We start from the raw sequence: 15,580 nt of genomic DNA, 5'->3' as shown, positions 1-15,580 counted from the left end.
CCAGAGAAAAGACAATTGTGCAGAGCCAAAATTGCACGTTTGAGGCCCACAGTTACATGTACAAAGCTCTTATTTTGTGCAATTTGATTTTTGAACAGCAGGAGATAAGCAGAATTCAGGTCAATGCCCTGTTCTGTTCCTCTTGCATCTCAAGCTTATTTCTAAAGCCAGCCACGGAAGCAGGCAGGTGGAGGAAGAGGAAGCTGTGACCAGTCGTGTCTGTCTGTTGTTCCCTGTCTCTCCACCTCTTCCACTATAGCAGAGACATTTGGGTGGTTGCAGTGCTAAACCTCTAAGTTAGGAAACTTATCTAGGCTGGGCGTTTGGTGCTCCAGATGTTGTTGGACTCTCTTCCCAGTCATTCCTGACCATTGACCATGCTGTCTGGGGCTAGTGGGGCTTGGAGTCCAACAACATCCACCCCTGCTCTAGGTTTGTCTGCTACAGGATCCTTTCCCACTCTGTAACCTTACGCCCACGGAGGATTAAGGCTATGCTGTGCCTCCACGGTGAGAGGCAGGATGCGTTTGAGCACCAGCTGCTGGGAACTGCAGGAGGGATGCAGAGAATGGATGCTGGAGTAGGTGGATCATTGACCCGGTCCAGGCTCCTCTAACATTGATGTTCAAGAGCTGCCCGCTGTTTGAGAACCACTGAAGCAAAGAATCTGACACATCTTCATGTTCTCCTCTGGGGTCTTCTGTGAACAAGTGCATGGGCTCTACTGCTGAGCTGCAGGCTCAACTCCCAGGTGCCTTTTGCGATAGCTCAGTGGGTAGAGCAATAGACTTTAGGGTTGTGGGTTCAAGCCCCATGAGGGGGTGAAAAGTTCTTGCATTGCAGGGGTTGGACTGGATGACCCCGGGCAGGGGCGTAGCAAGGTAATTGGTACCTGGGGGCAATTTTTTTTTGTCAACCCCCCCCCCGGCATGGAAAGGTCAGGTGGTACCCAGTGCGGAAAATTTCTTGTCAACCCCCCCATTGATTTCTGCCCCCCCCCGCGCAAAAATGGTTTTATGTTATTTCATATTTTCTTACAAAGGAATAATAACAAGTAATAATAACAAACCTTTTATTTATATCCCACCCTCCCCAGCCAAAGTTGGGCCTCAGGGTGGCTAACATCAGATACATAACATTGGTATAAAATCAAACAATAATTAAATTACCTCCTGAAAACATCTCAAAATCAAATTAAAGTCTAATTAGATGGCTTTCCACAGGGTTAGAGTTGGGAACAGTAAGTGTTCTCTGAACTGAAATTTCAGCCTTCATGACATAGGAAACAGCCAAGTGAACAGCTGTTTGGTGGAGGAGGGTCAAGATATAACCAATATGCATGAAATTTCATATATAGCTATATAATTTCTAGTATAGTAAGATAAGACCTTCGGAGCAGGCATTTTTTTTTAAAAAAAATTCAAATTATTTTTGTTACTTGATAATTTGTCACCCCCTCCATTATGGAACCTGGGGCGGCCCGCCCCCCTTTGCTACGCCCCTGCCTCCGAGGGTCCCTATCCAGCTCTGTGATTCTATGATTATTAACACTTGTAGTGTGAGTTACAGTTATGAGTTTCTTTACTGTAATAGTATTAGGCGTAGTAGTAGTAATCAACTGAGAACATAATCTGTGAACTTCTTGTCAAATCAGCGTTTTACTTTTCTCAGCATGCTATTTATATGAGATTATTTTTGTGGCAGTAAGTTCTGCTGGCACTCTTAAATTTTTAGGGCCGGGTCTGGACACTAGGGACTGTGGCTGAGCATGCAGTAGCACAGAGCAGATTAAAGATTGTTAAAAACAAAGCAGCGAATAGAAAGTTTTTTTTTTTCAAATGACAGCTATGTTAACACAGAATCTTAATATAAGCATGATAGCCGTAAAGTGAATCTCTAAACTAGATCAGTGCCTCTGCCAAAGATAAGTGAGTTATGAGAGAAGTACCGATAGTCTGCCTACCAGACACGAGGCATTTCATTTTCTCCTGATGAAAATAAGTTGCTCAGTTCTCTCCAGTAGCTCTCTGACCTTGCTTCCACCTCCAGTCATGGGAATTTCATTTTTGCCTGCTAATTTGCTTTGTGAAGGGAAGGCAGGGCTAGGCAAAGGCAGAAAGGAGCAGCCCTGAGAGGGGAGGGCAGGAGAAGAAAATATAAAAATTTCCAGTGTGCAGCTTTAACTTCAAAAACTACCATGAGTGCTGGCTGTAAGAAAGAGCTTATATGGCAATATTTCAAAGATGTTTATCTTTGTAAGTAAAAAAATATGGAAGCATGTAAAATATGCAGAGGTGTCAGGTCTGGTTGGAATGTAAAAGTGTAACAAAGAAAGAACAAAAAAACCCACTCTACTTAGTTTTTAAATGAAAACCACATGGTCAGACTTCCACATTGTTTTAAAAATGCCAGACAAAGGATCGCAGCAGGAAACTCTTTAAAATCACTTAATTTTATTTGGATATTTTTCCTTGCTCATTTGAGCCAGCCCACCCTGCAATGCTACACTAGTGTTGTTGAAAGCACCGTACATTTTCTTTAAGCTGTGCATATGGATAGTGGGTAGCAGATCAGATAAGGGAGACTGATGAGTTCCCCCTCCATGTCCCATTAATACCTTGCTGTCTTCCTCTTCCCCATTCAGATATGCCTATAATATTGGCCTGAAAGAAGTGATGGAGGTGCTGAGCAAAGGTGGTTCTGGAGTTCCCACTGCAGCAGCTGAACGCGGAGAAAAGGACCCGCAACAGTACATGCATGCTGGTAGTCCCTGTGAGTTGCCCTGCTCTCTCGCTGGATGCAGTGTCTCTCTTTAGTTTTCAGTAGCTCCCCTCTGTGTCTGGAGAAAGGGCAGTGTTTTGCTGTTCCAGAGACACAGGTCTGAACCAGCTGCCTCTGATGAGCTACTGCTAGATTCTCCCTGGGCATTGTTTCCGGTATTGGATTTTGTGAACTGTAAAAGCATTATCTGCAGAGAAAGTGCTCACTGTGTTTGCAATTTCCCTGCTCATCTGTGGTCTGGAAAGCTTATTATCTTTCTTTTCTTTTCTTTTCTTTTTTTTTCTTTTTCTTTTCTTTTTCCTTTTCTTTTCTGTTTCTTTTCTTTTCTTTAAAAATACTTCTTATCGCACCTTCACCAAAAGGGCAGCATATGAAAGTGTTAATAGGTTCAATTCACGCAGCAGCAATATAAAAGCCAACAAAGCAAGCATAGGAAAATCCGAACAAGTCAAAATCCCTAATGTGCACAAAAACAAATAAGGTACCGTGAAAATCCCTGAACGAGGGGGAATGGACTATAATAATTATGTAACAAAGTAAGCCTGAACGTATGAAGTGATACAGGAAAAAAACTAAAGAACTAAACAAGACCTTAACGGGATGGCTGGCTACAATACCTCATTTCACTGAAGTATTCGAGTTTCCTCAGAGGAAATAAGATACTTAAATGACTAAGGTTTCAAACGCAAAAAATAGCAGTAATATAGGGTTGAAAACACAAATGTAAAAGTTCAGGTACTGCATTACCAAGAAGGTTTGAAAACCTAACTGGTTAAGGCCTCAAGAGTAATGATTCTGATACTGTATTTACCAAAAAAAGGTTAGGAAACCTAGATTGTACACATTCAAAACGAGCTATGTAAATGTTTTAAACAGGGCCCGAATTAAAGAAGCAAGAGCAGTAATATAGGTTGAAAACTCGACTGAAACAGTTCTAATACTGCATTTACAAAAGATGGTTTGAAAACCTAAATGGCAAATTTTAAACAAAGCTTTAAACAATGCCCAACTTAAAGGAAGCAAGATGCAGTAATAATAGGTTGAGCACACAACTGAAACTTCTAACACTGTCTTTACGAAAGGGTTTAAAAACCTAGAAAGCACAGAATCAAAAAACTTCAACTAACTATTTTAACATAAGAACAAACTCAAGAAAAGGGCGGGATCGCTCCCATGGTCTGTATGTTAGTGCTGGTGTTAAAGTCAGCATCCCGTTAAGGTCTTGTTTACTTCTTTCGTTTTTTTCCTGTATTCACTTCATACGTTTAGCCTTACTTTTTACATAATTATTATAGTCCATTCCCACTCGTTTAAGGGATTTTCACGGTACCTTATTTGTTTTGTGCAGATTCTTATTCCCGTGGCTGTCTTTTTTGTCTATTAAAATCCCTAATGTAGCTGCCTCTTTTTGTTCTTGCTTCCCCCTCCCCTTTCCTCTGTCATGGTGCCGCTGCCTCTTAAAACGCTTTAATAGTTTTCTTTCGTAACTCCTCTTTCCTGTAAGTATAAAATAGTAAGAAGCTGTTAACAGGCTCTGGCCGACGTGCTATACTTAGTGGGGCTGTCTTGCTGCTTCCAGGGTGTTAATTAAATGGTGCAGGAGAGGATTGGCCAGGAATGCAAAGGGCTTCCTGTCTTTCATTCTTTCTCCTGTTCCTGGCAGTCTGCGCTGATAATCCTTGCAGTGCCCTGACTTGTCTCGGGCGAGCTTCAGGAAGGCTTCTTAAGCGAGGGGTGCATTCGACAACTAGTCTCCCCCAGAGGATACTAGGAGGGCTCCACTGGAGCCCAGCTTCATTGCTCCTTTCTTCCACTCCTGCTGTTGTGTCACAGGAAGCTGCCTGGTGCACTCTTGCTCACAATCGTCTACAGCAGAAGGGGGAAACCTTTTAAGAAGAGGATTGGACAAATTCATGGAGGAGAGGGCTTTCGGTGGCTGCTAGCCATGACGGCTGTGCTTTGCCTCCACATTTGGAGGCAGCAATGGTGCTGAGTACCAGTTGCTGGAAACCACAGGAGGGGAGAGGGCTGTTGTGCTCGCATCCTGCTTGCGGTTTTGCCAAAGACATCTGGTTGGCCTGTGTGTGAGAACAGGATGCTGGACTAGATGGGCCGTTGGCCTGATCCACCAAGGCCACCTGTCATGGATGTTTTAGCTGAGAGGGTTGGACTAGATGACCCCCTGGGGTCCCTTCCAACTCTACAATTCTATGATTCCGTCTTCTTAGTGGGCTTGTTTGTTTGTTTTTCATCCTGAGGGCCATGTTTGCTCATGGGCAACCTTCGTGGGGCCACCTGCACGTTGCCGGCAGGGCAACAAATGTGGCTCTTTGTGTAGTGGGCTATAGGTCATCCATGCAAAAAATCAGTGTTTTCTACAGAGCCATCTCTCTCCATCTGGGCATTAGCACAGCTGAAGGGCATATCGCAGCCAGGCAAAAGAACTGGAAGAGTTCTTTTGACTGTAATTCCCTCTGCATTCTCCCCCACCCCGTGTCGATTTCTCTAACCAGGCTCCTCTACCCTTTCCAGACTCAGGACCCACTTTTAACAAAGCAGGGACTCATTTCTTAAAACCGTTCACCATATGTTTGCATGGTGCAGTGCTGCTGTTGAGAGTCACCTAGGATCAGGCTGCAGCCCACCAGGTGAAGACCAGTGTTCTAGGCTGATACATTGCTTTGGGTTGGAATCTGTCCCTTCCATTGAAGGCTCTCCTCTCCTCCTGCACCACCCTCCCTTTTCTCCAGTCCTCTGGAGCAAATCTGGGGAAGGTGTGTGGGTGGCTTCAAGAGGGAGGGGAAACTGGGCAGAAACTACCTCCTTCCCTGTTCCACAGACAGAAGCCTCTGTTGGATTAGAGAGCCTTCCGTCAGCAGGCAGACCCTGCTGGATCCAATCCAGTGCTTTTCATAATGAATATTGCAGGGGTTTTTTTTCTGTCGGCTTAATGTTTTCCATATTTAACTGGTTTTGTTTTAGTCCTTGCATGTTGCCTTGGGTGCTTACAAAAGGTGAAACATAAGTAAATAAATTCTCTTTTTTTAAAAAAATGCCTTTTTCATGGTACATGCAGGACTTGCCGTTCATTCTTGTTATGTGGAGGGCTTTGCCAGATGTCACTCATGTTCTCTTGAGCGTAAACAAAGCTTGCAAATTAATTCTGAGTTTCCATGCCATGCAAGCCGCCCCAAAATTAACTTTACACACACACACACACACACACACACACACACACACACACACACAGTATATACAGCCCCCGCCCCTCGCATCTTTTATTTAATTTATGGAATAAATAATAATAACCCGCTACACTATCAAGATACTTTTAAAAAAAATTAACCCAATTTTCAGAACAAATGGAAATTTCATGTTTCTTACAAGCTCTCTGTTAATAAGCAAGCAGCTCTGGTCCTTGTGAGAATGTGAACTATAGTGGGAATGTTGACTGCCTTTAGAGCAGGTTTTTGGCTCCCCAGCTCCCATATTCTCTGACCATTGGCCATTCTGGCTGGGGCTGATGGGAGTTGTAGTCCAAGAACTTCTGGGTGGCCTTTGAGGGCGCACAGATAATGCACATAGTTACAATGGATAATGTGAAAGGAGTTTAATTTATTTCGGCTTCGCTCAATCTGCAACCTGTAACCGGTTGCTGTGGAGCAAAATCAACGGAAGGGCTAAGCCTCGAGTGCGAGCGATTCTTGTTTATTTGTAAGCTGTAATAAATTCCCACCATGCTGCAGTGTATGTGATGGAGCTGCGTTGAAAGGCCCTCATCCATCCTGAACTGCCAAGCAGGGACAATGCACCATCTCAAATTGCACGAGTTTCAATTAATATCACGTGCAGATGTTGCTACAGGTGCTAATAAAGAATCCTGTCGTTGTGTTGTCAACTCTTTAAGTAATATACACAAGTATCAATTGTGGTGAAAATAATACAACGAAACAAAACAACACCACAAACTGGCTATGACTATAAAACTAAATTTACCGGAATAGAAATGAGCTGATAACCATTGGATTCACAAACATGCTAAAGTGCCAAGTGCAAAAACTGAAAACCAAAAGTAAAAATACAGCGATATCTGAACAAATTGGATTGATGAATAATATAACAAGCGGCGTGAGTCCAAATACAGGATAATGACCCCCGTGCCGCCACAATGGTGAAGGTGGCACAAAGGAGAACGGAGAAAGTTCAGAAAACGTTGTCGGTGTCGAACTAGATGGAATGTTTCCTCAAAGGGTCTCAAGTTGGAAACTCCAAGGTGTGTAAATGGAAAAGGCGAATCAAAGCCACCACCCAGATGGGGATGAAGAGCTGCTTTCCAGATACATGTCAGGTTTCGCAAAGTGCTTCATCAGTCCAAAGCAAATAGTACAAATAACACTCAAATTACAACGTACGATAAACCAGAAAAAATTATAAAACAAGTATCTCGCACTGTATCTTACCAAATGTTTTTTGAGCTTTCTCCGTTCTCCTATGTGCCACCCTCACCGTTGTGGCGGCACAGGGTCATTATCTTGTATTTGGACTCACGCCACTTGTTATATTATTCAACAATCCAATTTGTTCAGATATCGCTGTATTTTTTTACCTTTTGTTTTCAGTTTTTGCACTTGGCACTTTAGCATGTTTGTAAATCCGATGGTTATCAGCTCATTTCTATTCCAGTAAATTTGTGTTTTATAGCCATAGCCAGTTTGTGATGTTGATGTTTTGTCTTGTCAACTCTTTAAGGCCTTGTTTTCAAACATCTGGAAAGGGGGTTGCACTCGATGACCCCTTGGGGGCCCTTCCAGCTCTACAATTCTATCATTCTATGATTCCAGGAAGGAGCTAGCTCTAAATGTGTTTAATGTGATTGATGGCCAAGGTAATTTAGCCTTAAAGCAGACTTTGCCAAGCCAGGGGAATACCAACTTGGAGGGTACCAGATGGCCAAGGGCTGCCTTATTGTTTTCCATTAATTTAGGCCATCTTTTCTCAAACTTGCCCCCCCCCAGCTTTTATTGGACTACAACTCCCAACATCCCTGACCACTGGTCCTGGTAGTGAGGAATGATGGGAGCTGCAGTCCAGCAGCAACAGGGGACCCAAGGTTGAGAAAGGCTTATTTAGACAATGTCAGGGCTGTGAACCCTGCATGTCAGGGTCAAATTCTCTAGTGATAAGATGATCAACAAAGGAAGCCTTATACTGAGTCAGGGCATTGGCCCATCCAGATCGGTACTGCCTGCATTGGCCGGTAGTGGCTCTCCAGGGTTTCAGGCTGAACTCCTTCCCATACCTACCTGGAGATGTTTGGGATTGACCCCGGGACCTTCTGCATGCTCTGCCTGTGCTCTTGCCATTGAGTTATGGCCCTCCCCAGAGGGCCCTATATTTGTATAATGTAATGCAGTGTCTCTCAAAACTTGGATCGCCAGCTGCTTTTGGGCTACAATTCCCATCATCCCTGACCACTGGTCTTGCTAGCTAGGGATGATGGGAATTGTAGTCAAGCTGGAGACCCAAGTTTGGGAAACACTGATGTAATGGCAATTCTATATATGATACCTCTGTCTAAGTGGTCACCACTTCGTCTCTCTTCTGCCCACTTTACCCCTCTAACAGTTGCTGAAGAACTGGGCTCCAGTCTTCAAGAACTACATAAAGCGGGCGTCAGATCACTTGGATGCCTTGCATGCCATCGAGGAGTTCTTCCTGGAGCACGAAAACCTATGCATGTCCATGGCCAAAGTGAGTTTATATGCCAATGGGAAGGGTGTGTGTGTATGAGAGAGAGCGAGAGAGAGCGCTTGTTCTTTCCAACGTGTCTGCTTGAATTATGCCTTGTTTTCTGCACCAGCACTTAAGAGTTGTCCCTTATCAGGAAGGGAAGGGTTCATGTGCCTGTCAGCAGGAGTTGATTAAGAAGCTGCTTCCCGATCGTTGAAAGGGACTTGTTTGTGCAGCCAACATGGTTGGCGCAGAACACACTGCTGTGTGCCCCTTGTTACTAACCCTCGGATCAGATCCCAGTTTAGAAAGCAAGTTTTTGCAAAGGCTCGGAGGCCTAAGCTACTCAAACCACAGGGGTCCACACAAAATCTTCTGCTCTTGGCAAAAGGTGCCACCTTTTCAGACTTTTCCTCTGTAGCCATGTTGAGTTTGGTGGAGGGGTGTTAAGTGAAAATGGAGACCTTTGAGATTCTGCCCTGGCTCCTGAATTGCAGAAGTCTTTCTTCTCCCCTGAGCTGGTGTGGAGGCATACAAGTCTCTTGCATCACCTGCGCTGCTGAGACTGCCAGGGACCTTGGAGGGAGTGTGTGCCTCTTTGCCAGACGTTCCTCTTCAACCAGGCCTTCAGCTGATTAATATTAACTAACTTGAATTTTATTCCGTGAGCCACCCTGAGATCTTGTGATGAAGGAATATTTTTGCCTGGTGCCTACAGGTTTGACTTTTGTCACCAGCTGTTTTCCATGCAAGCCTCGGGAGGAGAAGGTTTTATTTAAAAGTGCTGGCATTTCTCTGAAGCCTCAGGAGCTGAAAGAGGGCTGTGTGAGCCTCGCCTGCTCTGCACAGCTCCCTGTCCTCAGCCTCCTCATCTTGCATCCCAGGGCCTCTCCTACCAACCAACCAAGCTTCTGACATTGGTTTGCTGTGCCCTTTTGGCCTCCGAGTAAGCACCTGATCCAGAATAAGCTGCCCACTTCATCTTAATTGCCCAGGGCTCTTGTTTCAGGTGCTGATGACTTTCTACCAGCTGGAAATCTTGGCAGAAGAGATGATTCTCTCCTGGTTTTCTCAACGGGACACATCGGATAAAGGCAGGCAGCTTCGTAAAAACCAACGGGTGAGTCTCCAGGGTGAGAGGAAGCCTTTATCGGCAGCTGTGTTGACACTTTCTGTTGAGACCAGCAAGTGCACACATGGCACCTTTGTAACGGAGTGAGTTGGCACATTGACTTGGCCTGCACAAAGAGCAACATGAAAGGGTCAGAGTCCTGAGATGGTAAGTGTGGGCTGTACCGCTTCAAGCCATGGGTGGAGAATACATTTCTGAATGCTCCCCCAGGGCAAAAAAACATATCCCAGCACATTCCTGGTTGCACTTGTCTTCTACTTGCAGGGGGGGTAGGGGGGGTGCATAGGAAACTCCCTGATACCAAACCAGGCCATTCGTCCATCTAGGTTAGTGTTGCCAGTACGGGTTGGCAGTTTCTCTCCAGGGTTTCAGGCAGAGGGAATTGCCAGCCCTACCTGGGGATTGGGGAATGAACCAAGGACCTTCTGCGTACATTACAGGTGCTCCATTGCTGAGCTCCAGCCCATTTAAGTGGGGTAACATTCAATAATGTGCCGACACACTACTGCTGGAGCCTGAAATGGTGCAGGCCATTCTGCCACCTCATTCTGTTCCTGTAAGCCCCATGCAGTGTGTGGTGAACCAAGGATGAAGTGAGCAAACTTCTGTGTATGTGTGGATCAGCCTTTACAAGCGAGCTCAGTTGTTGGTCGCCAAAATGTCTGAAGCTGTTGGTGTTCCATGGGGGAGTTGCCTTTGCTGATTTCGTCACGTCCTGTTAACAGCTTCTTCTTTGCTTCCTCAGCTTCAGAAGTTTATCCAGTGGCTAGAGGAGGCAGAAGAGGAGTCGTCCGAAGGGGAGCAGAACTGACCTGGCAGCCTCTCTCAGAAAGAGATGCCCCCTCTCCCTGCTTCCAAGAGGGAGAGGGCCGCAGTGCCAGACTTTGCCTGGCGAAGTGACGGAGCGGGCAAGAGCGAGACCCGGTGCATGGCGTGTACGTGGGGGACCTGGAAATCAAAGCTGACTGACAATCCCATTGCTGTTTATGTACTTAGCATCTACCCCTGAAAAGGCACCGCACGCAAGACAGCGCGAGAGCAGTCGGAAGGAAAAGCCAGAGACCTGTGTAATGTTAAAAGATTTTTCTGAGACATGTATGTGTGAGGGTGCGTGTATGTATGTGTGTATACAAACACACAAACATGTATGTGTATACACACAAACATCTATGGTGCTGTATAAGGAAGCTGTCCACTGGGATGGGGGCTTTGCTGCTGTTGGAGGTGGAGACAGAGGCAGATCCAGACCAATTTCCATGTCAGCCTTAACCCTTGGGGGCTTTGAGCCACTTCGGATTTGCATAGAAGACAGTCCCGTAAGACCAAATTCCCCAGGAGCCCCTGACTTTCCTGTAGTGCTGCACATGCAGCAGGTGTCCCCCCAGTTTCCTTGAAGGGAACAGCTGGTAAAGCAACATGAGGCAGGAAGAGAGTTCAGCAGCCCAAATCAGGGCTGATCCCCGAAGCCTCTGCTGCAGATGGAGGTGAAGCTGTTCCTGGATCTGGAGAGATTCAGAAGAGAGGTGGCTTAGCTTCCGTTTTAGCTTGTAGGTCCACTTGGCAATGCAGCCTTTGCCAGAATCACGGAGCCTTTTTCAACTTCTGTTCATACAAAGCGGGGAAACGTTCACCTACCTCACCAGGAGTTAATTCATAAATGAAAAATCTGTAGCAAGCAAGTGCTGTTCTTATGCCCCTGATGGTGGGACCCTTTTGTCTGTGTCAAGACTGTTTACTGACCAGTCCTAACCCTTTGGATCTGGAACAGCAGATCCACACCCAGCTGCCGTGGAACAGATGTTCTTGGTATCTTACCAAGACGCTGCTGGAGTCTGTCTTCTGCAGCTTTTGACAGAGGTCGCTTCAGAACCCTTTGGGAGTTCTGTTTTGGCCCCTGGGGACACTCACATGGCATAGATGCAAGTTAGGTCAATCACACACGCTCCACATAATTCTAGAGATTTTCCAGCCATGCTTTATATAGGGCATAACCAAGATGGTTCCTTCTAGATGTTGTGGGACTAGAACTCCCATCAGCCCCAGCCACCGTGATCAAGGACGATGGGAGTTGTAGTCAAAGCAGCATCTGGAGAGGACTGCATTGGCTAGCCCTGTTTTATATAAGAAACACGTACCGGTATGTTTCCTCTTAAAAATGCTGACATCAGAAGGCCTGTGGTTCTGGGTTTGGCATAGGAGTGTGCGGTAGCACGTTCTCCCTGCCCTGGCACCATTCTCATAATTCAGAGTTCTCAAGCAGCCACCTACTCTTGAGTTGCAGGTCAGCATCCATCCTTCTGCTAAAAGGGAACATGAGGAGCAGCAGGCAGTTGCCTGCGTCTAGCAGTCAGTCTGACTTGTTGATGTTGTTCCTTCCGGGAAAGGGCTGCAGTCTGTCTAGAGGGAGGGAGCCTGAGCTTTGCCAGTCTGCAGGTGGCTGTAACCATTGGTGCTGCTGTGCCATGCAGGCACAAGTGGACTGCCAGAAGCTTCTGAGGGAGCATTGCCTGCTGGGATGGAAGCTCTTGAAGATTGGTGGCGGTGTTGGGCTCCTCTTGTCACCACATCCTCTTGTAAATGTCGGGAAAGACGTGCTTTTTCTGTGTCTGCCAATATTTAATTTGGGGAGTTATTAAACATCCCTTCCGCAAAGAATGGGCTTTCTGTTCTGTAATATGCCAGCATTTGAGCAAAAGTCTCGGGTAGGCCTCATTGGCCCGAGGCTCACAGGTTACCCCACATACGAAGAGTCTCTTAAATCCCCTTTACATGTTGCTCAATTGATGTGGTTGCCAGAGCTCCTGTAGCAATATGTGTACCTGGAATGAGTTCTGCCCGTGTGGTTCACTTTCTTGTTATGTTTACGAACCGCACAAACGATGTCTGGACCCTTGGGAGGCCCGCCACTAATGCATGGTTTGCAAATGTGTTAGGAAGCCAAACTAGGTGAGCGGAAGCTGTTCTACCTCTCCATACCTGCATGGGGGACGGGGGGACGGGGACAAACAACCACAGAGGTAGTGGCAAATGTAGCAGTTAAAGGCCTGTCGCGTGGGGAGCTTTAGATCCATTCCTTGTTTTGTGTGCTGAACAGGAGTTCCGAAATCCTTGTCGTGACTGGATTCCAGTGAGTAACTTAGCAAGGATTTTAAGTGGATTAATGGGGCTGGTAACTTTTTCAATTAAGAGATACATTCCATTCTGAGAAATCAGAGAGAGAAATACTAGTGGCTGTCCTATTTTGGGTAATGTGACTGATGGGGTGGCTATAACGCAATCAGCCATGGAAAACGACTCTTGGGTGAGCTTCTGACTTGAACCAAGGTTGGTAGGAATGGGAAGGTGGTGGTGATAATGTATTTACGGTAACCAGTCACACGCACACACACACTCTGTTGAAAATGGGCACTCCAGCATTGGTAATCCAATTAACGTGATTTAAAAGCAACACCTTTGTCCCAGTTCACAAGTGATAGGATTGTACTTCCCTCATGAACTGTAATCCAGTGATTTCACTGCTTATCTCCTGAGATAGTAAATCGTAGCAGAACGTGTTTCTTTCAATCCTGGTGTCATGCGACGCACACACCTTACTTTTGCTATGGGTAAAATTTACCTCTCCTTATTAATATTAACCTGGTCCCTTGAGAAATGGAGGGTAACGTCTGGCTATTTTGAAGTCGGGGAAGGATTTGTTTATTTTTAAAAATCTTCTCTCTTGGCTCTTGGAAATGTGTCTGGTTTTATGAAGCATTAAGTTGAAAAGAGTCCCTATTTGAGACATCTTAAAATTTTTGGCCCTCCTGCAGCGATAAATTCTGTATATTAAGCCTTCCTTAACTCCCCCCCCCCGCACCCTATAACCGTTTACGGATGCAGATACTGTACAACACTCCCCACGCTCTAGCCTACTGTGAGCTCTCCAAGTGTTTACAAGCTGTATAAAACGCAGACATTTAAAAATCTCGTTGGATGCCTGAGGTTTTCTCTCTTTTAACAGTTCAAAGGTGGCTTTAAAATGGGTTTGCCTTGTAATTCCATATCTGATGGGTTTTTTGTTTTTTTTACTAGAGGCAGAGAATACTTTGTGCCACGTAACAAATCTATGTTCTGCTCAAATCCTGTGCTCTGAAAGTACACAATTTTTATTGTGTGCATTGATTGCTAACATTCAGTCATACTGGGATTGGAGCATTCTCTATATTTGTTGAACAAAAGAATCCAGCAGTGCCATCCTATGCATATCTGTTTGGGGGGAGGGGAATCCTACTAGGCTCACTGGGATTTACTCCCAAAGTATGTTTTAGGCAGCAGGCTTGAGAGTACGAAAATGAAGCTGCTACAAATGATATATCAGAAGCAACTATCTGGAAAAAAAAAAAAACATTTGCACCGTCTATATGTAGACCAAGGTTTCCCAAACTTGCGTCTCTAGCTGTTTTTCAACTATAACTCCCACCATCCCTAGCTAGCAGGACCAGTGGTCAGGGGTGATGGGAATTGTAGTCCAAAAACAGCTGGAAACCCAGTTTGGGAAACCCGTGTTCTAGACGATGTCCAGTGATGTTACTTTTAAGAACCTTTCTTTTGAAGTTACAGGTGGGTAGCCGTGTTGGTCTGCCATAGTCAAAACAAAATCAAAAATTCTTTCCAGTAGCACCTTAGAGACCAACTGAGTTTGTTCTTGGTATGAGCTTTCGTGTGCATGCACACGAAAGCTCATACCAAGAACAAACTCAGTTGGTCTCCAAGGTGCTACTGGAAAGAATTTTTGATTTTGTTTTTTCTTTTGAAGAGTTGCCAAGCCTGAAAACCTGATTTCAGGGTAGACTCTCAATTGTAGCTGAACAACCGTTTATATATTCCTACTTGATAAGTGGGAAAGAAACAGCTTCCCCCCAACCTGGGCCTAGCGGTTTGTGTTGAGCAGTTACATGATTCCCCGAAATAATTATGTGCTGGGGCCTATCAAGCATTTTGCTGGTATAAAAATTAATAATGTTGGATGCAAATCACCCTGTAGAATATATCACAATCTTTAGATGTGCATCAGCATAACCCTTTATGGAGAGGATGTGCCTGCTTTTCGGATGCTGCTCATGCAGTTGCCAAGGTACGAACAGAAAAACAACAGTGTTGGGCTAGTTGCAGATAAATCTCTTTGGTCAACAATGGAATTTGGACTAGGGGGCAGAATCCTGCCTGTTTGGATTGGCACGGTTGAGAGGGTGGGAAACTAGCCAGAGTGCAGCAATGGGAATAACAAATCACAGTGCAAAACACTGAAACCGCAACCACCTCTGTGCTTGAGGCTACGTGCAAACTGCAGTTCCACACAAGTTCGGGGAGAAAGAATTGTGAGAGTGGCATTGGGCATTGAATTCTGCATTCCTGAAAATCTTTGCTTTAAAATAATGTTTAGCCTTCACAGGTGTGAAGATATGCTTGAAAGCTCATGCAAAGCCTGAAGAAACCTTAGCTACAGGGATTGCTAAGTAAGATTTGTCCAAGGAAGAGGTGGGGCTTCAGACTTGCATATCTTTTTGGCCCTTTCCATGACTAGTAGAAGCAGAACGAATTGTTCAGAAGAAATTATGCAACTGTACCTAATTTGCATAATTTAAAAGGCTCCAGAACTTGCCTTTTCTTGCTGCATCATTTTAATTTATTTTGTGGTTTTTTTGTTTTAAATCTCTATTCTGTATAAATAAATGCAAGACAGCTTAGAAAAAAGAAATGTTTTAACACACCACTTGAGAAGGGAAAATCAACAATAAAAATAAAATATTTGGGTTTTTTTTTGTATGCTGCTTTTCCACGGTAAACTAAGCAGTACATAGTGTTGTACACTACATCTGTTTTGCCAGGTGATCTGTTTAAACTGCCTGGTGGCAATTTGATCCATTAAAATAAATATATTAAAAAGTGAAGGTGGCA

At 44.9% G+C, this 15,580-nt stretch overlaps 1 protein-coding gene across 1 annotated transcript in view; it reads left to right on the top strand.

The window, feature by feature from the left end:
• The window catches only part of EIF2B5 (eukaryotic translation initiation factor 2B subunit epsilon), a 30,389-nt gene extending 18,091 nt beyond the window's left edge, over positions 1-12,298 (top strand). Inside the window, 5 exon segments of the mRNA XM_033150841.1 lie at positions 2,645-2,690; positions 2,692-2,772; positions 8,407-8,532; positions 9,521-9,631; positions 10,389-12,298. Coding sequence (XP_033006732.1) covers positions 2,645-2,690; positions 2,692-2,772; positions 8,407-8,532; positions 9,521-9,631; positions 10,389-10,454 — 430 coding nt within the window. The 3' untranslated portion in view covers positions 10,455-12,298.
• Positions 12,299-15,580: the final 3,282 nt, after the last annotated feature.

This window comes from Lacerta agilis, chromosome 5, assembly GCF_009819535.1.
Source record: "Lacerta agilis isolate rLacAgi1 chromosome 5, rLacAgi1.pri, whole genome shotgun sequence".
In the NCBI taxonomy this organism is placed as follows: Eukaryota; Metazoa; Chordata; class Lepidosauria; order Squamata; family Lacertidae; genus Lacerta; species Lacerta agilis.
This window is presented reverse-complemented; position numbering and strand designations above follow the sequence as displayed.